General features: G+C 38.2%; 1 protein-coding gene across 1 annotated transcript in view; it reads right to left on the bottom strand.

Annotated features, from left to right (window-relative positions):
- Positions 1–8314: 8314 nt before the first annotated feature.
- Positions 8315–26193, bottom strand: part of LOC139742807 (uncharacterized) — a 52729-nt gene continuing 34850 nt past the window's right edge. Inside the window, exons 13-18 of the mRNA XM_071653320.1 lie at positions 22202–22426; positions 17652–19887; positions 14258–14395; positions 13329–13435; positions 10592–10696; positions 8315–8477 (exon numbers count right to left, since the gene is read on the bottom strand). Of these exons, the coding sequence (XP_071509421.1) occupies positions 8412–8477; positions 10592–10696; positions 13329–13435; positions 14258–14395; positions 17652–19887; positions 22202–22426 (2877 nt within the window). The 3' untranslated portion in view covers positions 8315–8411. The remainder of the gene's footprint in view (positions 8478–10591; positions 10697–13328; positions 13436–14257; positions 14396–17651; positions 19888–22201; positions 22427–26193) is intronic.

The raw sequence follows: 26193 nt of genomic DNA, 5'->3' as shown, positions 1-26193 counted from the left end.
ATGGCTGGTGCGGCGGGACGAACAACGAAAGAGGGTTTTGCTGGGGGGGGGGGGTGGGGTATGGGAGGCAGACGTACATGTATTATCAGTTTACCAATTTACCAATTTACCAATTTACCAATTTACCAATTTACCAATTTGCGTTACGCAGATGACGTGGCTTTGGTTGCGAGCTCTACAGAGGCATTAGAACAATTGTTGGGATGTGTGAAAGTGGCCAGTGGGGAAGCGGGCTCACTAGGCTTGTTTCTTAACGCACAAAAGACGAAACTGATGGTGGTGGGCAGGGAGATGAGCCCCAAGGGTGACGACAGCCAAGTGCCGGTGATGCTGTAGGTTGATGATGAGGTGGTGGAGGAGGTGGATGCTTTCAATTACTTAGGAGACTTGGTGATGATGGAGAGCAATGACGACACCAAGATACGGCGACGTTTGGATATAGCATAGTTGGCAGTTATCAGCCCGAGTATCCGCCAGCGGAGAAAGATACTTCAGCGGTCACTAGTGTTCCAGATTATTTTGCCGCTTTCGGGGCAGAGTTTTGGGCGAAAAAAAATAAGTAAATAAAAATGAATAAATGAATGAATAAATAAATGCATACATACATACATACATACATATGACAGGAAAAGAATACATAATTTCGAAAAGTGGCCATACCGTAGAACGCTGAGAATCAGCTGGACAGACAAGAAGACCAACAGTGAGACAACAGAATGGCGACAGCTGGAATCTGTGACACACTGAAGCTGCAGTAGGCTTATGCACTCCGGCCATGTCATGAGAGGGGGAGGATTTTTGGCCGATTCTGACGGATTTGTGGCCGGGTGGCATGACGGCACTGACATGGGATGAGGTTCTCCGTTGCTGCCAACGCCGCAAACAAGATAGCCAATTTTAGAAAGACGTTGTGCTTCGGGCCAAGGTCGCTCAACCCTGCTGAGCCATCCCGCATCGCGACGACAGGTAGGCCTACTTAGAAAACTATACAGTCGTAGTTACCGTTCAAACACGACATGAATTTCTTGTTGATACGAGTTCTGTTTTTGTGAGCATGACGGAGTACTAGACATGACGTGTCAAGCTTTTGCAAACGTTTTCTTTTCACTTATTGTTTTGATAATGTACAAAAAGTACTTTTGAACAATTTCAACTCCTTTCTCCTTACGTACGTACACTCTTCATTTGTTTTTCTGAACTAAAGTTCAGAAAAGCAAATGAAGAGTGAACGTACGTAAAAGGCACAATATTTTAAATTTTGTTGTTAACTTGACATCTACAAGACAGTACATACGAGTTAATTTTCGAAGAAATTAAGCATTATTATTCGATAAATTTACTGCTGGAGATTTTGGCTTGAAAAGTTAGCATCTTAAATTCTGCAAACCAAGTACTTATAGCATGAGTGTAAACACAACATAAATTCCTTGTCGCAGTGAGTTGTCTGTTAGAGTAGGACGGAGTATTAGACACGTATCAAGCTATTGCAACCACTTCTAACGTGTTCTTTAGATGCTCAAACAGTAATTTTGAAAAATTGTACGTCCTCTTTCTTTCATGATCATCACAGTCTTAGCAAAGGTACTGTTCTATCACGTTCATCGAGGTAATGAACTTTGTTAATACTTTGAAAGCTTTTCATTTATGAGGAGATAAGGATAAGACATTTCATCAGAAGACAGGATATGTCCCCCCCCCCCCCCCCCCCTTCTGCTGATCGTGGATCGGACCCTGTGTATTTGTCTGTTTGTTGGTTTATTTCTCTACCGTGCATCTGAAAGAGTTTGCGATTGGGAGCAAATACACAAGTTATGTTATCGACGCTTAGGCTTGATGGGGCATTTCGAGGTTTTCTTTTTTTTTCTCTTTTTTTTTTGGGGGGGGGGGGGGAATATTCTTTTCCCGTAAGTTATTGTGTAATGCCGAATAGCGAATAAAGATAACTTATATCTGTTATCAAAACCGAAGTATTTTTATATCTTTGTAGTTTACAGTATCAAACTTAGCCGTTATTGATGTTCAAAGCATGGTAAAAGCCGACTCTCTAATGTCTGCATAGAGTAAAACCAGTGGCGTATCTAGGGGGGGGGGGGGGGCAAGGGGGGCACGTGCCCCGGGCGCCACTCCTTGGGGGCGCAAAAAAAAAAAGAAGAAGAAAAAAAAAAGGAAAAACGAAGAAAAAAGAAAAAAGAAAAAAAGAAGAAGAAGAAGAAGAAGACGAAACTCACCGGAAGGGGCGGGGGGGGGGGGGGGAGGAAGAATGGTGGGGGTGGGGGGCAGAAAACGAAATAAAAAAATAAAAACAAAACATAATGATGACTCGGACAAAATGACAGTGTTTATTGTGTTCACACAAGAATTCCATGTTATGTAAGCTGAAATACAACAATTTTCGGCTCGCTCGCTGCGCTCGCTCTCTAAATTTTATATAGAAGAAGAAGGTAAGAACAAAATGTGATGATGACGCGGACAAAATGACAATGTCTATTGTGTTCACACATGTCATTTTATATTTAGCAGGCAAAATGTTTCACGGAGCAGCGGCTGCAATTTCTTTCGTTCTGAAGCGATCGCCAATCGGATCAAATTAAAGAAGGCGCCAACGGTTTCGAACATACGGGGAGGGGGGCGCCAAAAAAAAATCGAACAAGATAAGAACAACACGTACTGATGACGTGGAAATATACAAATTTCGGCTCACTCGCTCGTACTAATATAGAGTATTTCTTCAAGTCCTCAGTTTGTTGGTAAAAATCGTTATCTATAAGGCCGTCACTATATCTTGATTAGAATTGTAAGATTTGATAAGCAAAAAATGACAAGAGTTCCATGTTTTGTAAGCTGAAATACAAAAATTTTCGGCTCGCTCGCTGCGCTCGCTCGCCAAATCAAAACAAAAAGGAGATAGGAACAAAACGTGGTGATGACGCGGAAATATACAAATTTCGGCTCACTCGCTCGTACTAACTTAGAGTATTTTTTCAAGTCTTCAGTTTGTTGGTAAAAATCGTTATCTATAAGGCCGTCACTATATCTTGATTAGAATTGTAAGATTTGATAAGCAAAAATGACAAGCGTTCCATGTTTTGTAAGCTGAAATACGAAAATTTTCGGCTCGCTCACTGCGCTCGCTCGCCAAAATTTATCAAAACAAAAAGGAGATAAGAACAAAACGTGATGATGACGCGGAAATATACAAATTTCGGCTCACTCGCGCGTCCATGGGGGGCATTTCATGAAGCAATTTGTCAGATATTTCGTCTGACAAACTGTTAAAAGCTACTGAAATCCTTGCTTCTGATTGGCTGAAAGCAAATTTTGTCCAAGTTATCGGACAAAATGCTTCATGAAATGCCCCCCTGATTTAGAATTTTTTTTTAAAGTACTCAGTTTGTTGGTATGATAAATCGTTATCTATAAGGCCGTCACTATCTTGATTAGAATTGTAAGATTTGATAAGCAAAAAATGACAAGAATTCTATGTTTTGTCAGCTGAAATACAAAAGTTTTCGGCTCGCTCGCTGCGCTCGCTCGCCAAAATTTATCAAAATTCATTACATTTAAATCACCCTCAAAAGACCCCTTTTAAGGGCTTGAAAAGCATATCATGTGGACTTTGCTTAAAGTCTCTATAACCGGGATGGGGTTGGAGTTGAACACTAGTCTTGTTCAGAAATTAGGGGCGCAATTTTCGCGCTTGCCCCGGGCGCCGTTTCCCCTAGATACGCCACTGAGTAAAACATTTGCACGTACTCAGACACAGCAGGAATTGGCCAATAAAAGATACGAGTATCATCATCAAGTTTTATTGTAGCTGATCCTGGCTTTCAAAGGAGAGGTAAAACAAAGCTATGAAGCGCCAGATAACAACCATCTCTGCTCTCCTACAAACAAAAAATATATCCCTCAATTTAATCATGAGGCACTCCACATTACGTCTTTGCCGAGATAAATTTTGCTCTATAATACTTTGTGTTCATCAAGTATTTTCTAGTCGAACACTAGCTTATACATTGTATTGTCAAAATACATCACGGTAACATTATTTCCAAAATTGATATTACACATATGAGGTTGTGCACGATGCAATGCAAATACTCTCCTCTGTATATCTAACTGAAAGATGCTTAGAAAATTCTCAAAGTTAAAAATCAGAGGGAAAGGAGAGATGACACCAAAGGGCAATACACTGTGGCAATTACAAACTATACAATCTCTACAATATAGCGAAGCTAACTCACTTTATACATGGCATGTCTGGTTCTCTTGATCTTGCTGGACTTACCCGACACACATGAGGACAAAAGCAACAGACCGAAGAAAGATGGAGTAAAAGTACAATACAGAAGTGGCTTTTAGCATTGATTACACATTTGTTAAGTTGTTTGGGCATACTGCAGAATAATCTGTGGGTGACTCGACATTTTTTGCACATGAAATATCACTGAATTTCATGTTTTCACATGGGGAAAATTTCCCTATAACCATGCTGTTGTCTATAAATGTCAAAATGTTGTTTTGCACAAATTGTACATAACAGATAGCATGTCACCTATTTACATACAAATTGGAGGAAAAAACAAAAAACAAAAACAAAAACAAAACGCACAACATATGAGGATTACAATTTGTCTTGTTCCAGTCATGTTAATTGGCTTCAACATATGTATAGTACATCAATGTAGATACATAGCATTCAAATTTTCTGGATTGTTCATACCATGTCAGTATTCTTTCATTTGAGCTTGAATATATCAATGTAAGAATACAGCCAACAGAGTGAACCATGGCAGCTTGCTTTTAAACTGAATGATGTAAAATTGTTCTAAGTTTTATCCCTCCACAGAATGGTAGATGGCAGACTGGATGCCACCTCTACGGTTCTCCTACAAAACAGAGATCACCAATCACATACACGGGACAAACTATAGAGAGCAAACTTCCTATACTGTGATGTGTACAGTATTGGGTGTATTACCTCTGCATTTTCTTACCTTTTTAATTCAGATTTGATTCAGCGGCATCATTTTTACATGGATTAGTAAATAGATATACCATGCACTGAGAGGCTGTAGTTGAAATTATGGATTCCAAGGTAGCAGTAGTGGTGCTATTTTCTTAGGGGAGCAGCCCTTGTCACCAAGAAATCTATAATTTCACTAGTGACTCGAAAATGTGGCAATGCAATATCATAGCTTTCGTTATATCCTTAAATGAAATCCTGTTCATTGATTGGTTCACATAGCATCATGTGACCAAATATAATATTGCTATGATGTTGATGATGTTGAAGACAAAATGCCGATGGAATAAAGTGCACTAAACCATGATGAAACATACATTGTACACTAGTGCATACAATATATACAATATCATGTCATAGATATGCAATCTAGCAATATTTTCTCGATAGTGTTTGAGATGGCTATTCGTATCTGCCTCATAAACTATGGTGTATAATCACATCCACAGCAGTTCACTGATCTTCTATGCTGCAATATGTAAACAACTATATTTAACGATGTTAATGTCTTATTGTTCTTTTTTAAGATTGGTTGAAGGGATATAAAACAAATACATCATGTACTGTTTCGAGTCACTAGTGAAATTATAGATTTCTTGGTGACAAGGGCTGCTCCCCTAAGAAAATAGCACCACTACTGCCACCTTGGAATCCATAATTTCAACTACAGCCTCTCAGTGCATGGTATATCTATTTACTAATCCATGTAAAAATGATGCCGCTGAATTATCCCATCATGCATTCTGTTTGAACTGACTTTCTCAACAAGTTTCACAAGTCTAACAAAAAGCAAATCAAAGACACTGACTACACCGCCAAACCTTTTGACTATTGACATCACAACACCATCATGTTTCACGCCACCAGAGATTCTCTTATTGCAGTTATGCAAAGCCTGAAAATATAAAATGACTGAGGACTTCGGAAGAAAAAAAAGATAAATACATAAAATAAAATAAAATAAAATAAATGACTCTGCTATAGCAACACCTTGTAGCAAAGTATTACAAATACTGTAGTTACATGTGGTACGCATGTTGCACATAGCAGAGCAAAATGGCTACTACAGCAAAAATCTACACTTCTACGTAAAATATCTTTGAATTCTTTTTTTGTAACATATGAAACAAATCAAATATGTGTATCTACACACTGTTTTAAAAAAAGAGAAGAAAAAAAGAAGGAATACAAGAATTAAAATCTACCCTACTCCAAGGCCCATTATCTAACAATGTTGGACATTTTTTACGCATGATTATCTAAAGCCTGAAACGATTCCCTTCATTACCTTAATGTCAGTAGCTCTGAAACAGATTGTTTGTCCTCATCTGTGATTAGAAATCTAACATCAACTTCTGTGTACTTATCAATCCATGCTTCCACTTACCAAAAACCAAGCAAATAAATCTTCACTTTCTTTCCTTCCTTTGAGGGGAAAGAATATGGCTGAGTCATTATCGACTGCATTGTAAAAAGAATCAACTGTAATTCAATTCTTCCAAATCATACATTCTATACAAATTGTTTGTATAATGAAATCCAAGGAACTGAATACAATTAGAATGCATTTCTTGCATATTTTCAGGCTGATACATCATGTGACGCTTAAAGGACCCCCCCCCCCCCCCCCCAGCTATCTTTTCATCTTCTCAATGGGTATATAGACTACACACTGTGATTAAAACTTATTTGCCAAACGATTATCATTTTGGTATGTTTACTAAACCAAGAAGTCATTTAATGGTGTGGCTAACCGTCAACAAAAATTTAATTTTAAATCATCAACAAAGGTTGACTTATTCTTTCACACGATTCTTCCTCACAGGTATTTCAGCTGGAAATTTGACATCACTTTAACCATTTGACTACTAGTCATGTCTAGCCTAGTGAGTGGAATGCTTCATCAATGGGTTCAGTTGCAACACTTGCCATCACTTGATTTATTGTGTACAAAATGACATTTCTAAATATGATATTCATCTCGTGTGCCGCTTTGTTCACAGTCCAGGAAGTTGATAACTAATTGCTTGGCTGTTGTCTGCCCCTATACCAAGTGTTATAAAACTTTCAATGCTGTTCAAAAGGTACCCTTTGAAAATAAATATAGAACTGGACAACAGATAGGACATTAACAAACACTTTCTAGATAAGCCAAATGCATCATGCTGTCTGCTGGCATATTTGGGACATTCTATGTATTATAACTTGTGGGGGTGCTGTTATTGTCTTTCAAAATCATACACAAAAAGAGAAAGTAGATCAACTTCAAATTTAATAACATGGCATGCTACATCTCAACCATATGTAAGATAATCCATTCAGTCTCACATACAAATATAAACTATAGCACTTGTGTATAATACAATGGTTTCAGGTGATACGGACTGGATTTGATACATATACATACATACATACATATGTATATATATATATATATATGTATATATACAGGCAAACCTAATAAAATTCATTTCATATTTATGCATAAAAACATGAGTAAATACATCATCTCATTTTTACACTGAAACAGAAATAAAAAACAAAAGATCCTACAGCATTATCACTGCCACTTATTGCAGGAAATTAACAGTCTGTTACATCGACATTGTAAAATTGCCATTTCCTCTTCCAATCCATAGCAATATGAAGGTAACAATGGCAGAGAAGTATTTTTGTATCATATTGAAGCACTGGTAAAGATATGCACATATGATGACAAGAAATGATTGATAAAGAGTCTATCTATGGAGCAGACCTTGGAAACACCAGCATCTCCAGCAACAAAATATGCAGAATTGTAGGTTTGTGAAAATGCTGCTCAAGTGGTAACTCCTTTATACTGTGTACTACATATCTTTGGCAAGGTGTTGTCTGAGGTTTCTTCAAAATGAATCAAGCACATATGACCAACACAAAGTAATTTACTGTAGTAGGTATCGCTCACCTAGCTGTACACATAAGCAATGGAGTTGATGAATGGTAGTCTCCAGTCAACTCTACATGTTATTTTCACTCCATCTTTTCTCAATATCATTCCTCACTACACCTGTACATAATACACTGATTTCCTTTCCTCCTAGAAAAACATTTATCATTCCTGAACCTTGTAGCAACTGAAGAGAAAACATACAGATATTTACATGTGCAATGTTACATCACAAGTGCATGTGTATACAACTTCTTTTCTTCTTATGTCAGAAGCAGAAATGCAAGCATTCTTACGAAGGAGAATGTTTGTATTCTTGGACAAGACATAAAAGAGAAACACTACAAAAATACAAGACAGAGAGATTGAGAGAGTAAAGGAAATGGAAAGAGAGATTTATGATGGAGGATGAGGTTGAATCTTCAGCAAATATTACAGAGGAGGTACTTGGTAAAGTTGACATTATCTCTGCCCATCGTGCCAAGGCCGAGACTTCTTCATGTGCTGCTGATTGTAGCCAGGGAAATTCTGCAAGTGTAATGAGACATCAATGAATTTTTACACAGACAGCAATACACAAACACTCAATCGTTGTATCATCTAAATAAGATTACATCCCTCCAAAATCATTCCTTGTACTCATAACTGTTTTAAAAATGCTCTATCACATGCCACCATAATGCCAAAGGTAATGGATTACTGTTGTTCAATTTCTTTTTTGTCCTGTTTTCATTGCTTGTACATTTGGTCTGGAATTATCAAGTTAATCATATTCACAATCTTCCCTTCAGTCCCATGGGTAGAGCAAAGTACATGACCTCAGAACTCATCCATTTTACAATTAAAAAAAGAGGAAGAAATGTTGCTTTGGCAACTGTTATGCCTCCACCATAATGCATGGTTCTGCCAATAGGTCTCGAGTATGTCTTGACAAAGTGAGATGACAGTTTCACATAACTAGCAAAAAATTAAAATGACGTTTGTCACAAATGTGTTGAGTGTTTACTTTTCTTGCTCTAGGGTTCATTTGGATGGATGACTAATTTGTTTAGGAGTGCACGTATTCAGAGATTTAAGCATTTTCACTTGACCTTTGACCCCTTGGCCCACAATTCTTCAAATAATTACTAATTTGTAACATTCATTTTCTTGACAAATACTTTGAGCTATTTTCAAAATATGGGAAAAATTGACATTTGAACATTTTCTCTTGACCTTTGACCCAATGGCCAAAATCTTTCCCTACAGAATCATTGTGCAGTAATGCATGTATCAGTATACCTAGTTTTGTTAAGCTTATGCATTGATAATTTCAGCATCAAATAGTAGAAGTTTTACATTTCAACCTGACCTTTGATCTGTGACCTTTGACCCCATGACCCCCAAATTAAAAAAAAAACAAACCAAAAAAAAAAACCAAAAACAAGAATCACTGTCAGGCAGTACATGCATATGTACTAAGTTTCATGAAGATACCTTGAGCCACTTCCAAGATATGGAGAAAAGAGTGAAATTTTAGCATTTCCTCTTGACCTTTGACATTATGGCCCAAAACTTTCCCCATAGATTCTTTATCTGGTCATACATGTATACACAAACTTGAAGAAAATACCTTCAGGCATGGCATAGATATGGGGGAAATAGTGACATTTTAAAGAATTTAACCTTGACCTTTGACCTTAAACATGTGCACCCAAAAGTTGATGGACACAACTTTGTCTACTCATACAAACATATGCCAAATTTCATTAGGATACCTCAAACAGATTTTAAATTATGCTGTCCTGAAAATATGGATGGAGGGACAGACGGAAGGGTGGACAGATGGACGGAAGGGTGGACAGATGGACGGAAGGAAGGACAGACGGATGGACGGACAGACAACCCCAAAACATTATGCCTCCGGCGACGCTTCGTGGCAGAGGCATAAAGATATAACCGTGTATGCCAGGTATTTGTCCATGAGAGTCGAAGTCAAAATCTATTTCAAATATGAAAATGAAGCATTTGGATGGTAACCTGTTGATGGTGAAGTAGACAGGGGCTACATACATTCCAATTACATCAAATTAATGATTACTTGAAGTCTACACCTGAAGTTGGACTGGATAATCAGCCCCCGTTGCCAAAGATTTCTATTCCCCCAAATATTATTAAGCCATTGTGTATAAAAAGATACCCATCAACAGGAACAAGGTATATACACTTGTACCACATGATGCAGCTTTCTGAGAAGCACAAGCACATGACCTGAATCACTGTTTGTGGTACATATATAGAACTACTCAGGTTGAAATTCCCTTCTCATAATAACCCAGCATAGTGAAAGCCTGATATTGTCACAGAACATTATTCATGACTGTTGCATGTGCCAATTCTGCAGGCTGAGGGCATTCCAGTGATGCATTTGCTGTCCCACATTACAAGCAAAAACCCATCTTAGCAACTATGAGGAAGCCGACCATATTTGAAAATGGTTTAGAAATTAGATGCGCTAAAGCATGCAAAGGATTTAACCAACATAAAATCTGGTACTTCCTGTAACTCAGTCCAACAGTGTGCATTGACGTTATTTAACAATGGTAAGTGCATTTGAAGAGAGGTCCAGGCTAATATGATTATGAGAAGAGTGTGTGACCTACCCATGAATGCATCTGTTTATTGCGGTGAGTCTGGGCACGCTGAAAAGGGTTGTGATGACCACTGTAGTGATGCTTCTGATGGAAAGGCTTTCGCTGTTTCTTCACCTGTGAGTAAATAAAATGAAGAAAATGAAACTATGGAAATAACCAAAGTAATTACACCAACACAAAAGAATCTTCACCATTAAAAATCTGTGTATTATCTTCTCCACCTACCTAGCACAGCATATCAACTATCTTATATCCTATGTCTCACCTCTCATTGTCACTGTTTATCCAGGCATCATGCTGTGAGAGCCTTTTTCTTTCATGGCAAAACCCTTTCAAGCTTCAACTTTCACCTTCGTACATTGAACTGCGTGAACAAAAGTTTCAGATAATCTCATTACTTGCTGTTTAACATTCCCCTAACATCACTTCCAAACAATGACAAAAGGTAACTTTCAACATACAAGTACTTGTTCTACCATTGCCTGATCTTGCTTGTAAGGCAGCTGACATAAATTTTGGGTATTATGAAGTTGGAGTAAAAAGAAGGCTATTCAAATAATGTAACAATGTATATTGTCCAACAAATTTGAGTCCCCACTAGATATGGGGTATGTATTTCCTGCAATTTCTTCCGAACAGTCAAATTACAGACAAGTAATAATATAATCCACAATATTCTTGTATGCCTTTTACTGAAAAAAAAAAATGTTACCATGGCAACACATTAATCAACATTGATGACATAAGTGTTTTGCTCAATTAAAGATTAAATTGGTCAGATGTGCCAAAAGTCAACTGCTCAAAAACTGAGGGAGCTAACCCAATTCACATTATTCTTGAAAGATTTTCATTAGTAAATGTTGTTACCATGGCAACACATCTTTCAACATTGAGGAAAGACGAGGTTTATAAATCAACCTACTGTAGCGCTAAAATGTGCCAAATTTCAAGTCATATGCTCATAAACTGAGGGAGATTGTGCAATCCACATTTTTTTTTTGCTTTTTATAGAAAAATGCAGCTACCATGGCAATGCATTGTTTATCATTGACAAAAGATTTATTTTGCACATCTAAAAATCATAACACATGTAGTTACATGGGAAAAATATCACATCAAATGTTAAAAAACTGATAAAATTGCTTAATTCACATTACTTTTATACGACTTTCGTTCAAAAATGCTGTTACCACGACAATGCATTATTCAACATTCATTTAAAGATTAAATTTGCATATTAACATATACAAATATGGCAGTCACATGCACAAAATTTCAAGTCAAATGCTCATAAACTGAGGAAGTTATCTAATTTCACAATATTTCTGTATGCTTTTAATTGAAAAAGTATTTTTACTACAGCAACATATTGTTAACCATTGATGAGATTTTGCACAGCTAGAAGTTATATTGGTCACATGTGCCAAATCTCAAGTCAAATGCTAAAAAAACTCAGGGAATTAGGTAAATCCATTGGTAATTTGTATGATTTACATCAAAAACATGCTGTTGCCATGGCAGCACATTGTTTGACAATGATGAAAGATGAAGTTTGCACATCTACATACTACACTGGCCACATGAGCTAAATCTTCAGTAAAATGCTCAAAAACTGAGGGAGTTAGCTCAATCCACCTATATCGTATGTACCTGTGAAATCTCCATAAAAATTTCAGACCCTCAGTTTGAGAAAGAAAGGAAGAAAAAATCTGAGAAATTATGTAATTTTGATGCAGAGGAGCTAGAAGTAGTTTACGACGACGATCAGTTAGAATACTATTGGTAACACTTTGCTAGCACCATCTTAGGTCACAGAAAAAAGGTGGAGGGTTGAAACTGGACACCTCTGCCAACTATACAAATCAAGTCTGTAACACGACTATGCAGTTTTGTTTGCATTGTTGTAACTGTCCTCTTCCCCAACCCCCTGGAAAAAAGATGATTCCAGTCTCAATTACAAATCTTGTTCAGTGTGAACACAGAGGCATTTATCACTATTATATGTATATAACAGGGCTTGACATCAATGGCGCGGTGGTCCAGGCCCACTAAAAATTGGTGTCAAGCCACCAAATTTATCTTTTGGTGACCCAATCGGGCAACTAAGATTCAAAATGGATTGTTACTTTTGCTTTTATTTTGGACCACTATTTATCTTTTTCAGGCCACCAAACTTTCAGATTTAAAGATTTTAGTGGCCTGAAAGAGCCCTGACATAAATCATAATGAATACATTCATTTATATACCAAAGCACACCAGGGTCCCGTTTCATAGAACTTGTTATCAGTAACAACTGCCACATTTCTATGACAAATTTACTCTCAGCCAATCAGATGCAAGGATTTCAGTAGCTTCTAACAACTATCATAACTTGTTATTGATAACAAGTTTCATGACATGGGGCCCTAGGAAACACACTAAAACAGCTGTATTTACATATACTTCCTCTTATGTTTTGATCACTATATATGAAATGTGACACACTAATACCTATCAAGGACTTGATTCCCTGTGTACTGGATTTTCTCAGTCTTTTATGTACTTTGAACAGAATCATGAATACACTGTTTCTGGGAGAAAATGTGAAATAAGAAAAGTCCAGGTCTTTTAAGCTGCCCGAGAGCTCCATGTTTGATGATCAACTGATTTCAGATGGTCTTACCTTTCATTATTCTCCATATGTAAATTTGTACAATAAATTATAAAGCAATCAAGCATCAATCTACTCTGACTCCCTCCATTTACCTTTCCAATGTCATATTGATGATCCCACGCATTTCTCCTCTTGGTGCCCCTAGCCTCCTTGGCAACCTCCATATCCACAGTACTGCAACCTCCTTCCCAGCTTTCCACTGCATGTATACATAAAAAGCCACGCTCCTTGGTAATGATGTCATTATAGCAACAGAAATAAAACGAGGAAACAAAAATCAAAAGTCCCCCCGAAGTGGGATCCTTTTGCTCCATGTATGAATACACATCTTATATCGTAGCCCTCATCAAGGGAATGACTTTATCCACGACATTCTCATTGACAACTTTTTTCCTTTACATTATCACAAAACTTCAATGGGCTTTCTTGAATTGTATCATTACAAAGACAATTTCTAATTTCTAAATTTCACTCTTATTATTTGAAAGTCCATAAGCATCTAAAAGTACTGAATTGTATAACTTCCCTTTGAGGATGCTTATCTGACATCAAATGGAATACAATGTGTTAATGTAGTGCAAAACAGAGCTATTACAACAAATGAGTTTGCATACATTGTAGTAATCCTGTGTGCATAATGTGTGTGTCATCACTCTGTATTTGCAGATCATTGCCATTTCATGATGCAATGTTCATTTTGGACAGCAGACCATACACACCTAGCCAGTCCTTATTCATGATCCTCACTCATTTACATCACAGAACATCTTAATGCACCACACAAAAAATGCTTTGGCGTCACTGTGAGAATGGTTGATCACAAACCTACACATGATGGAATTCATATTGGAGTTGAAAGGCAGTTTGCATTGTGAAGTTTACAGGAAGACTTGGCTGTTTGTATGTTCATGTCTGCTGAAATTCTACTAAAAAATAACAGAAAGCTACAAATGTACATGGTCCTTGCCCAAGACATTACAAAAACAAATAGAGAAAGAGTACAAATAATTGTACTTCTCACCTGAAGCACCGTAAGTCTTGAGGGAAGATTTATTGAGGAAGTCAGTAACATCTTTTGAGGATGATCTATTGGTACCATCCCACGGCCGGTTCAGCCTCTGGGAGCCATCCCTGTGTGGTTGCATGGGGAATGATCCCCCTGTCATAGTGGTCCCAGTTTTTTTTGGAACTTACTACTAAAATTGAAAATAATAATAATAATTAAATAAAATACACATCAAGACAGTCAAACTTCAAAATGGAAATATGTTCTAAAAGCATAATGCCATTAATACCCTTCATGCACAAGCATAGAATTTAATCCTGTCAGCTTGATCAGTAACTAATCCATGTCTTCATATCAAATAGCACCTCATGATGCATATTTCAGAAGACAAAAGCTTCATCCCATCAAGCCTCAGGAATACACACAATATGAAATCAGTAGAGGGCAGTACAAGGAGCCCACTGTCATCTCCTGTGGTTTAGACATACTGAATCTTGAATTCATTTTTCTGGCACCCATTAATGTCATGTAATTATTACAGTGTTTTGGTCACCCTTTAAACTTTAAGATGACTATCATAAATGCAGTAAAATCTAACAGACCTGTGAAAATTTTATCAAAATCACATACAAATCAATAGGAGAGTTAAGGATCTTGAAATTTTCTGTGGTACATGTTTTGTTGAACAGTCATATCACTTGCAATCAAATACAATTTTGTATGAAAATTGGAGGTGATGTCTAACCTGCACAAACCCTCTTGTAAGGGGAATCACAAATACGAATATCATGTTTTACCCGTAAGAAAGCATTAACAAAATCCTTCCTTATAATTGCCCAATCACTGAAGGTAAATTTAGGCAATTTCTTCCATACTTATTACCTCCAGCAAGGGAGGAGGTTATGTTTTCGTTACCGTTTGTTTGTTTGTTTGTTTGTTACTTAGTTAGTTTGTTTGTCCGGAAAGGTTGAGAATGACACAAGTAACAAACGATTAAATTTTGGTAGTAATCCGAGAATTTTTTGGGAATTTATGAAGGATATTAGATATTTTGACAGGTAGGGTCAATGAACTTGGGAGTTCAAGCTGCACATTTGTGAGGTTTTTAAACGCGCACTCAAGTGCATGCTCTAGTTTCTGCTAGGGCGAGGCGTGCCGCGCAGCTGAGGGTTTATGACATAAGAAAGGCTTCTATATTGGGAAATTGGGTGATTTTTCAGCATGTATACCTATGGGTGGAAATCACTGCTCTCGCTCAAAGAGCTTTTCCCCAGTGGTGGAGAGGAGAAAAATCTCTTTGGTAAGAGCAAGATCATTGGTAGAAAGTAGCTGCTTGGTGGAGGTCTGCGCTCTCAGAGTGCTTTTCTAGTTTCATCTGTAATTATTTCAGGTATGATTTATAATTTTCAAAATATGACTGTTCCCCAGCTAATTTTCTCTTCTGGTCTGACATACAAGTATATTCTACAATGTGACATTTTGAGCCAGATGCTCCTATCACAACAAAATCAAGATCGATAGTACGGAAGATGTTCATCATCGTGGTAGAATCTGTAAGAATAAAGTTAATTGTTTGTTACACGAAGCGAGGTAAACAGAAATGTATGCGTACGACGTTTCGGCCGCGAATTCTACTGGCCTTCGTCTGGCAAAGTAGACCGAGCGCTGCAGCGCAAAAGAGCACCGGCGGCGGGAAGCATCCTGATTGGCTGATCGTTATCGCATCGTTGAATAATAGCGCACCTTACGCTCCAGCGAAGCGGAACAATGGCGTGCCCTTGAGCACAACGCTCCCTTCCACCAGCCTTTTAAATAGGCATGCGCTGCAGCGCTCGGTCTACTTTGCCAGACGAAGGCCAGCAGAATTCGCGGCCGAAATGTCGTACGCATACGTTTGTGTTCACCTCGCTTCGTGTGACAAACGATTAACTTTATTCTTACAAAATCAATATCCTTTCCCAGTGGAAATAGCAACACAGGAATGTGTAGCTGTGATCACTCAAATTGGTCTACGCGTTAAAAGATTAGGATGTTGTAAATTATTCTACTAGTATATTTCAACCTTTTTAAAAATCATAATGGCTAATTTATTACAACTCCTGAAAACTTTGATGTGAAAGGCAAAAATATCTTCTATTTGAATTAATGCAAAACGCAAAAAAAAAGTAATACTTGGGTGTCAGCAATTGTGAGGTGATGACAATATCAAACTACCTTATGTGTGTATATGTGATTGTGATCTGTGTCAAGGAAACAGGTAAAACATTTAACTCAATAATATATTTTCTTTTTCAAGTGTATCCCAATAATTCATTCATTAGTTTGCCTGAAATTTTACAAATATTACAATGAGTGAATTATTCTATTACATTCTTCCACAGTTGTCTACCCTTTTGCATGGTGATTAAATGTTTGATAATTACATTAAGAACATTAACTTATCAACCTCAACACAGATATGCATTTCCATGTTGGCATAGATCATGCACTATTACAATGCAGTTCCTTTGCAACTAAAACATTATACAAATCTTCTGAAGAAAGCATCAAGAAAGCAAAGGAAAAAAAAAATCATACTTAAAGGACAAGTCCACCTTCATATACATAAGGATTGAGAGAATGCAGCAATATTAGTAGAACACATCAGTGAAAGTTTGAGGAAAATTGGACAATCCGTTCCAAAGTTACAAATATTTTAAGTATCTGCGCAGTCACTGCTGGAAGAGAAGACTACTACAGTGTATGATGTCACATGCGTACAACTATATAAGGAAAATAAAAAGAGAATTTCACAAAACTTTACTCTTTGAATAAAGTGCACAGTTCTTCGACTTGCTACTGACGTATGTTAAGGGTAATATTATTCCCCCTGCCTTCTGAAAGAGAGAAGTCGAGTGTTCTTTTCTTATGTGAGAAAAATGGAAATACGTTGAATTTTCTTTATTCTTTCTTTATATCGTTGTACTCATGTGACATCACAAGCTATAGTAGTCTTTTCATCCAGCCGTGACTTAGCAGAAACTTCAAAAATTCATAACTTTTTAACGGATTGTCCGATTTTGCTCAAAATCTCACTGATGTGTTCTACTAATATTGCTGCATTCACTCAACCCACATGTCTATGAAGGTGAACTTGTCCTTTAATCCTGAAACAGATTTCCGTGGACAAAACAATCCAAAGTTTATTTTAGTCAGTACAATATTTGTTTCAGGATATCTGCAATATTACGCCCTAACTGGATTTGACATATTTCATAAAATACACACTATTCCTTGCCATATAAGCTATAGCACAGGAGTTACATTTCAAAGCATGCCCATATTTTCTTGTTGATTTTATTCAACTGAAGTCCAAATCAAATCTCCCCAAGGTTAAGGAAGTACAAAATGTTGTTCTAATTATGGCCACATCCTAATTTTAGGTCATAAAAAAAAAACAAGAAACACATACCTTCCTGTCTGTACTGTTTGTGCTTGGCCTTGTCCAAGGTCCAGCAATCTCCATATCCATTTAGTCGCTTCTTTTTCTCTTGAGGTGGCCCCCTATACCAATGGGGATTGGGGGCCTCGTGATAAAGGTGGGAGTGGCTGTTATCATATCCATGTTCCCGATATTTCCTTTTACGATATGACTCAAACGGGGGCACTTGTAATACTGGTGAGGAGTCATCATCATAGTCGCTGTCAGGTGGTGATCGAAACATGTCTGGGAGAGGAAGAGGGCCGGTGGAATGACGTTTGAAGGGACCATTTCTTGGCTGCCCATTTTTCATCACACGAAACTGTCCCTCAGTGCCAGGGTCACTGTCTGAATCACTACGGTAAGTACGGCTCTTGCTGTGCCCACGGTGCTTGCGGAAAGCGTCTCCCTCTGGTAGCTTGTGGGCCTTGTCTTCCTCAAGTCCTTTTTTCTTCTGAACATGCTTTTCAGATTGTCCGTTTGCTGGTGATTCTACCTTCTCCTCCTCTTTCTTTGGTGCAAACTTTGTCTTTTTCTTCTTTTTCTTGTCAGTATCCTCATCATTTAATTTTGTAATGTCCTGTTTCCACTCAACCTGATCCCCTACCTCTTTTTCATTGTCTAAGCTAGAGGACTGTGAGTTCTTTGCTTTGGCAAAGTCCTTGCTCACACTGTTCCTTCCTTGAGTGTCATCAAATTTCATACTTTGCTGTTGCTCATCATTTTTTACACCTTCTTTGACATTACAACTATCTGGATGCTGATGTGTAAAGAAGACCTTCCCAGCTAATTTGTCATTCTCCCTTATGGTGCATCCCCCACTTTTCATTGTGTCTATCCTGAGGTCAGAACTGTTCTGTCTAGTCCTGTCTGAAGTATCATGCATACCATTTAAGTGTTTGGTCACAATGCCTAACTTTTCACGTTTGCTTACATATGATTTTTCAACCTTTGTGGAGGAAGATAACAAGGGAGCATATGGTTTAACACTGTCACTTGTGTTAGGGTTTTTCTGCCCTGTTGAGTATGCCAGTGTACCTGTAGAGACTGTTTTCCTGTTTTCCCCACTTTCACGCTTGAACATCGCTGACCCTCCATTACAAGATGGAGAAGGTTTCACATTCCATCCAACATGAGAAGCCTCCTTTTTGATAGACTCATCAACAGAGTTAGCATCCTTTTTGTCATTTACCGCCCACTCACTTGTGGAATTAGTGGACAAGTTGCTATGGTTACTGCTATCTGATGTCACTGATGGAGACACTTGTTGATCACTGTCTGTCACTCGCCATGGTGTGGTGCTCATGATACGTTGAGCATTTCCATTTGTTGTGATTGTTAGTTTGAGAGGAGAGTCAGTTTTACGTATGGTTGTCAAGTTTGTGCTACTTGCAAGGGCAGACTTCTTCCCATTTTCCCAGGAGGGTGGTCTCATATTCGAGTCTCCAATGGATTCCTTCATTCCTCTACTAAAGACGCTCGTTGACACTGCTGCATCTTTTGAAGAACTTTTAGACAATTTTTCCACAACAACATCATAGTTTGTATCAGAATCACTGGACAATCCACTTGATTCATCATCATTCCCATATGGAACAAGCGAAGAACTATTGATTTCTTTCTTCAATGTAGAAGTGACTCCAGATGATGTGGCTTTTTCTTGGGGCTTTGACGGAGTATGTACTTTGCTCTTTCTTGACAAGAAGTCTGGGCCTCCTTTGCCTGTTTGTTGCAACTTGTCGGGACCAGGAAACACCTTTTTTGTACTCACATTACTATCCATCTTACCTACCGATGCACTATCACTGGTCTTGTCACCTAGCTTGGTATTGGTGGTGCTACCATTGCTGCCCACATGACTAGCCTGTAGGCTTTGCAGGACACTGCCGACACCCTTACTCTTAAAGACAAAGGATAATCTGTCTCGTTTGCCTGGAGGGGGAATACTTTGAGGCATGTTGTGCCTTGCTGCTGGAGCAGGTGTCTGAGGCTTTTTCTCTGGCTCAGGAGTGACCTTCAGCTTCGGGGAAGCAAGTGGCACATGTGGTATGCCTGTACCGGAGGATGACTTCGGCCTGTTGATTGGTGTGCCCATGGGGCCATGGTGAGGGTTAGCCGTCTTGTTGCCAGTGCTCATGATTGTGGCTGTCTTTGGCATGTGCTTATTTGGCTGCTGCACTTGCTCCTACAGACAATCCAGAAATGAGATGAAATAAGTGCCAACATCATACAGCTAGAACTGCCTATTTATAATGAACATATTGTGGAAAGCAAGATGTGGAGATACATTGTATACTGTACACTGATTTACACATGCATTCTTGACAAAGTTTATTACTTTAGAAACAGTCAGAAACCAAAAATATTGCTAACAATGACAAATATTTGCACTATCTCTCTGTAAGAAGAAATAAAAGCATGAGTGCACATTTATACCTCCTTTTCACTAATGAATGCAATCACATCTTTACTCTAATCAGGCCGCATTGTTTTGGGAGTTCTTAAAGAATCATTAATCAAAATTATGAGAACCTACACCTTATCACCTGTTTATTCTATTCATGTATTTCTTTACGTTCATTCTTTCATGTTTCTCTTTTTTATCTGTAAAATATAACAATTTTCACTGTTTATCAACCAGAAACTGTATTCATAACATAAACATAAGTAACATTGTAATTGTAATAGTAATAAGAAATGGTGTTAGTTGAAATAAGTTTCTTTTTAGCCATAGCCTAATACACAACCATTGAAGTATTGGTCATTTTGCATGACTTATGATCAGTAATTGTGATCTGATGCCAATCTGATGACAATACTGAGCTAATTTCAAAATATGGGAAAAACTGTGACATTTTCATGAAGATACCATGAACCATTTCCGAGATATGGAGCAAAAAGTGAAATTTTAGCATCTTAACTTGATAGGTCTATAGTACATGTGGACAATGTGTGATGACAGTTCACATAATTGACAAAATATTAAAATGATATGTTTGTCACAAATGTGTTGAATGTTTACCTTCCTTGACTTAGGTTTAATCGGATGAATGGGAGAGCATGTATTTGGGGATTTGAGGACTTTTACTTGACTTTGACCCTTTTATAAGTTTATGCATAGAGTAATTTTCAAGGTATGGAAAAAAGGTGCAATTTCTGTATTGAATACTAAATTGTTACTATTTTCACCTGGCCTTTGACCCTCGACCTTTGACCTTATGACCCTAAAATTCATAAGAGAATCACTGCCAGGCAGAACATGCATAAGCTTCAAGATAACTTGAGCCACTTCCAAGATATGGAGGAAGAAGTAAAGCTCTGTACTTTCACTTGATCTTTGACCTTTTACCTCTTTGGCAAAAAAAAAAAACTTCCCAGAGAATCTCTATTTGGTAATACATGTATACACCAAGAAAAAAAAATCCTGCAGGCATTGCATAAATATGAGGGAAATAATAAAATTTGGAAGAGTTGACCTTGACCTTTGACCCCATGAACCCAAAATTCCCCAGATAATCACTGCCAGTCAGTACATGCATATATACTATGTTCTATGCAGATACCTTGAACCATTCCCAAGATATGAAGAAAAAAGTAAAATTTTAACAGTTTTACTTGACCTTTTGACCTTTGACCTCATAACCCAGAACTCTCACCAAAGAATCTTATTTGGGTAGTACATGTATATGCTAAGTTTCAACAAAATATCTTCAGGCATTGCATAGATATGGGGGAAATAGTAAAATTTTGAGCATTTGATCTTGACCATTTGACCTTTGACCTTGAGCATGTGCACCCAGAAGTTGACAGGCACAACTTCACCCCCTCATACACATACATGTCACGTTCCATTAGGATACCTCAATAGGTTTTGTAGTTACGCTGTCCACAAAATTGATTACGGACGGACGGACGGACAACCCAATAACATACTGCCTCCGGCACCACTTCGTGGCGGAGGCATAAAAAAAGATTCCTGAATCAAGATGGTGGCCCGGATCACTAACAAAATTTATATATCTGTCCCTTGTGTTTTTATCAACTGCATGTTTTATCAAAATCTGTTCACTTTTTGAGTTATATTGCAAACAGACAGACAGACAGACAGACAGACAGACAAACTTAAGCCAGCAAAAGACATAACCTCCTTGGTGGAGGTACTGAGTAATTATTTTCAACTGTAACATGTTCTTTGTAATGACTAATACATGTGTGTGCATGCAGCCAGTGTCCCACCAACATCACACACTGCATAAGCTATTATTTTTGCAAAGGTTTAATTTTTGCAAATTTCGTGAATCACAGCTGGATTGCAAATTCAACAACATGCAAAAATGTCACCATACACTAGGGGAATAGTGCATTTACAATAGCGTCGATGTCAATTCACGAAAACAACTTCTCACAACAATGTCTGTGACCTCCTCATTCACAAAAATATCTGTATGTGAAAATAGCAGCTTATATGGTAACTACAGTCTATTTTACTCATTCAATACCTGGTTGCTTCCGCCAAAGTTGCTCTTCTGTGGCTTGCGGATGTAAAAGAGCACGTAGGCATTCTGGTTCAGGACTCGCTGGAGGCTGGCTTGGCTGACATAAGAGTCATTCATGCAGTACCATGACTGGTTGGGGGCACGCACATAACAGTAATAGTGGCCAGAATTGCATGAAGCTCCCTCATGTTTCAGCACAGCATACAGCTGGTAGATGACAGGTGGGCCCTGACCATACAAAGAGATCATGTCATGTCAGCAAATTCATGTAGTGATCATCACTGCCATATTCTTCACTTTAAAATATCTCAATACCTGTACATTTAATAAAAGAAGATATACAGGTGTATACCAAATATATGTCTCACTAACATTAAATTGCTTAGAGGATTACTTCTGTACTTACAAGTAAATGCAACAGAAGTAATGGCCTGAAAAGAATGAACAGAAAACACTGCTATAACTAATGAATCCCCATTGTACGTCCCTAAGGTATTGCGTGAACTCCATGTATATTGTAGGTTGAGGAAGTGTGAAGCTCACATATTGTCACTGGGGCGACAAGACCTCGTATCTACAAAATGTCAAATGTTCAGGGGAGCCAAAAAACATGGCAGCCAAAGTACTATAGCGAATGGGATAGCCTTTCCTTGGAAATGCCGTGGTGGCTTCATTTTTGGGTTAAAGATAAAATGGAGTTCCTGTTAAGGTGCATTTCACCGAGTGAAACCATGATTCAAAGTATCAGGATATAACTGCTAGTCAGTATGATGCTTAGGGAGCATTATAACTCATGTTTGATTACTAGAACGTCAATTTAGATGAGAACTGCAGTAGTGACTCTCGCAAAATAACGGCTCGTTTAAACGGAAGGATTTGGTCTCGAGCGCATGATTCACAACGCCCCCTTGCGGTCCCGAGAAGAAAGTCGGTTTTCGGATACTACTGATACTATACTACTTACAGAAGTCTTGAGAGAGCTCTGTGATATACTACTGAAGTGTACTGTACACAAGCGCGACCGCATCCCAGAGGCTACGATCCGCGATCCGTTTATAGCAGAGCAAGCTGTCGACAACTGCGTACATTGTGTGTATAGCCACTGTGTGCGTTTTATGTCCGACGTCCAGTAGTGTACGATCGAACGATACCCCTGTGCGGTGTATGTTGTGTGTACGTATCATGGGGGCATGGATGGGCCAACCGTATACTGCGCATGTGGGTGGCCATGAGCATGCTATCTAGTACCCATATTGTACACATGCCCCACGCGCTTTCCCCACTCTTTGCCTTCCACCAGGGAGGTGAGACCTCCCTGCTTCCACCAAAAAGTCGATACTCTTTGCTAGTCATGCTTCCACCGAAGAGTGGATTCAGTCCACTGAACAATGTAGTCCGTGGCGATATCGTACTGGCTTCCGTTCGCTATGACAATGCCAATCACTGTACTAGTGGATGGTACATGCGTGGCCATGGCAAGCGAGCTGGCTTCGTTCGTTCGCCCCGTTGCAAGCTACTAACGTATTACACGTATTATGTACTTGGGTACTGTTAGTATTCATACGACCAGCTGCGAGCTGCGTGTTAGTGGACTGTTCTGCAGATCTATATAGAGGCGGTCCGAAATGCATGTTCATTTGCCATGTTTTCATGCTATAATAAACAATAAGATTCTCTCGCCATATTATGTGTTGACAAGAACAGATAAAATAACTGAAACAAACAATCAAAGGTAGCCCTCCCATTTTTCTTGTTTTTGTTATTCTGTCGATAATGAGCTTCCAAGTAAAAAAAAAAAGAGTAAACAATAGTGGGCCTGTACACTTTGTGAAGGACATGTTTGTTGTTCGTCGGGTGATTTGTTGACAGGCCATGGACCTAATATAGGCCTACTAGTACAAGGACATTCATCGTACACATTTTTGCACACGCATAATACCTTCCCTACAGGATATACCTGTCCTCTACGATTACCGATCCTTTTTTTTTCCTTCTTTTTTTTTGTGCTCTGGAATATGCTACGGAAAGTGAAATATTGAGATCACAAGTGACAATCATTCTTCCATCATTTCTTTTAAAAACTGCCTGCTTTTCCCTAGCGAAAGTGTTTGCTTTGAGGTATGATTTCCTAACATACACCTCAAGACTGCACATTCACTTCATTTGATTTTTCTGCGTTATTTTCTTCTGCGCATATAGTTTTAGATTTATCGAATCTCCATCTTGTTCTTCTCCCGGCTTGCTTGCGGTGACAATCATGGGATCAAAGCAGTACCCTAAAGCATGCTAAAACTGTCTTTGAGACGCTTTTGAGATGTATAATAGGCCTACAGGTGGCCGTGCATGATTGACACAAAATTTCTCATGATCTCAGGTATTGCTGCTCCTCATCATCTGTATCTATTCAAAGACATCTCTGTCTGAAAAAGGCACATCTGCAAAACAAGACTGAAATGAGGGAAACGATCCTTTTGTTAGTGACGATACATGATCACACAATCAAGTAAAGAAAAAATGCCAAGTAAACCTAAGAAAAAACAACAGCTCTCATGTATTTATTACTGATGATCATCTACACAGCCAAAGTTGCCATGCAGTCGGTAGATGTTGACGCTTCCGCACGTACCACATGCTGTTCATTTCTAATCTTATTTTTTTTATTTATTTTTTTAGTTGCATAGGCCTGATTGTCAGAGAAAGACATAATCCGAAATCGAAAGGATTTTTGTTTTGCTTCTTTTCTGTTTTTTTTTTTTTACTGATTGTTTGTAATTTTCAAATTAGTGGGGCCTATTGAGATACGTTTTGCGATTGTAGGACATGTTTGTTGTTGGTCAGGTGATTTGTCGAGAGAACTGACAACCAAATTTGCTAATCCTGTTTGTGTTGTTGTCGTTTTAGGGTTTTGTTTTTTTTGTTTTTTGATTTGTTTGTCCAGCATGGTAGGGCCTACCTGTGTTCTGTGCGTAGTTACTGCGGCCGGCGTGTAATGGCGACAGGGTCTTGTTCAATTTGCCATGGTTTTTACACTATATCATTTATGATGAAAGAAAAGCAATTCTCTCGCCGTAAGTGCTGACAAGCCAAATCAAAAAATCAATAACAATCTTTGCATCGTTTTTGCCAACTCTGTCCATAGCCTAAATGAGCTGTCCAATAAAAAAAAAATGCACTAACTGAATATCGTCAACTAAACCTACAGAAGTAAAAACAGCTTGATGATCTACACACGGTCAACGTTGCCATAGTTGACGCTTCAGCCTGTATATGCTGAGCATTTCTTTCTTAATTTCATTCCTTTTCTTCTTCTTTTTTTCTCAGCGTACTTTTACTGATTGTTTTTCAAATTAGTTGGGCCTATATGCGTTTTATGGAAGACGTGTTTAATTGTGTTTTCGTTTTGTTTTGTTTTGTTTTGTCAGGCGATCTGTTGACAGAATAATATTGATGACCACTAATCCTGTTTTGATTACTATTAATATTATTTTGGGTTTTGTTGTTTGAAATCAAAAATTGTCTGCACTTTTTTTCCTTTTTTTGGCCGATTATGTCGATAAATCAGCTGTCAAGTAAAAAAAGAAAACAATCGCCGACTAAACCTAACTAAAACATCAACAACAAACCAACAACAACAAAAACAAACCCAGCTCGGTTGTTACTGATGATCGTCTATACACTATACGTTGCCAGAGTTGGTGCAGTACACGACGCTTGGCACGAAGCATTAATTTTATTCAAATTCATGAAATTCTTCCGTCGAGATGTTTTCATTGCAGCTGATTGACAAATTGCCCTACATCGACGTATATCAGTTGCAACGTAGCATTTATGCTTGACATTTTTCCATTTGTCCATTTTTTCTTAGCGTAAATAGCATAGGTCTGAGTGTCAAAGAATTATATGGATTCCGAAAGGTTCGGGTTATTTATTTTGTTGTTGTTGTTTTACAGATTTAGTAGGGCCTATATGCGTTTTGTGCAGAACGCGACAATGTT

Source organism: Diadema antillarum, unplaced genomic scaffold, assembly GCF_040938485.1.
Source record: "Diadema antillarum isolate AM-2024a unplaced genomic scaffold, OU_Dant_1.0 seq00001021_RagTag, whole genome shotgun sequence".
Taxonomy (NCBI): Eukaryota; Metazoa; Echinodermata; class Echinoidea; order Diadematoida; family Diadematidae; genus Diadema; species Diadema antillarum.
The sequence above is the reverse complement of the archived record's forward strand: the minus strand, read 5'-3'. Positions and strand labels throughout refer to the sequence as shown.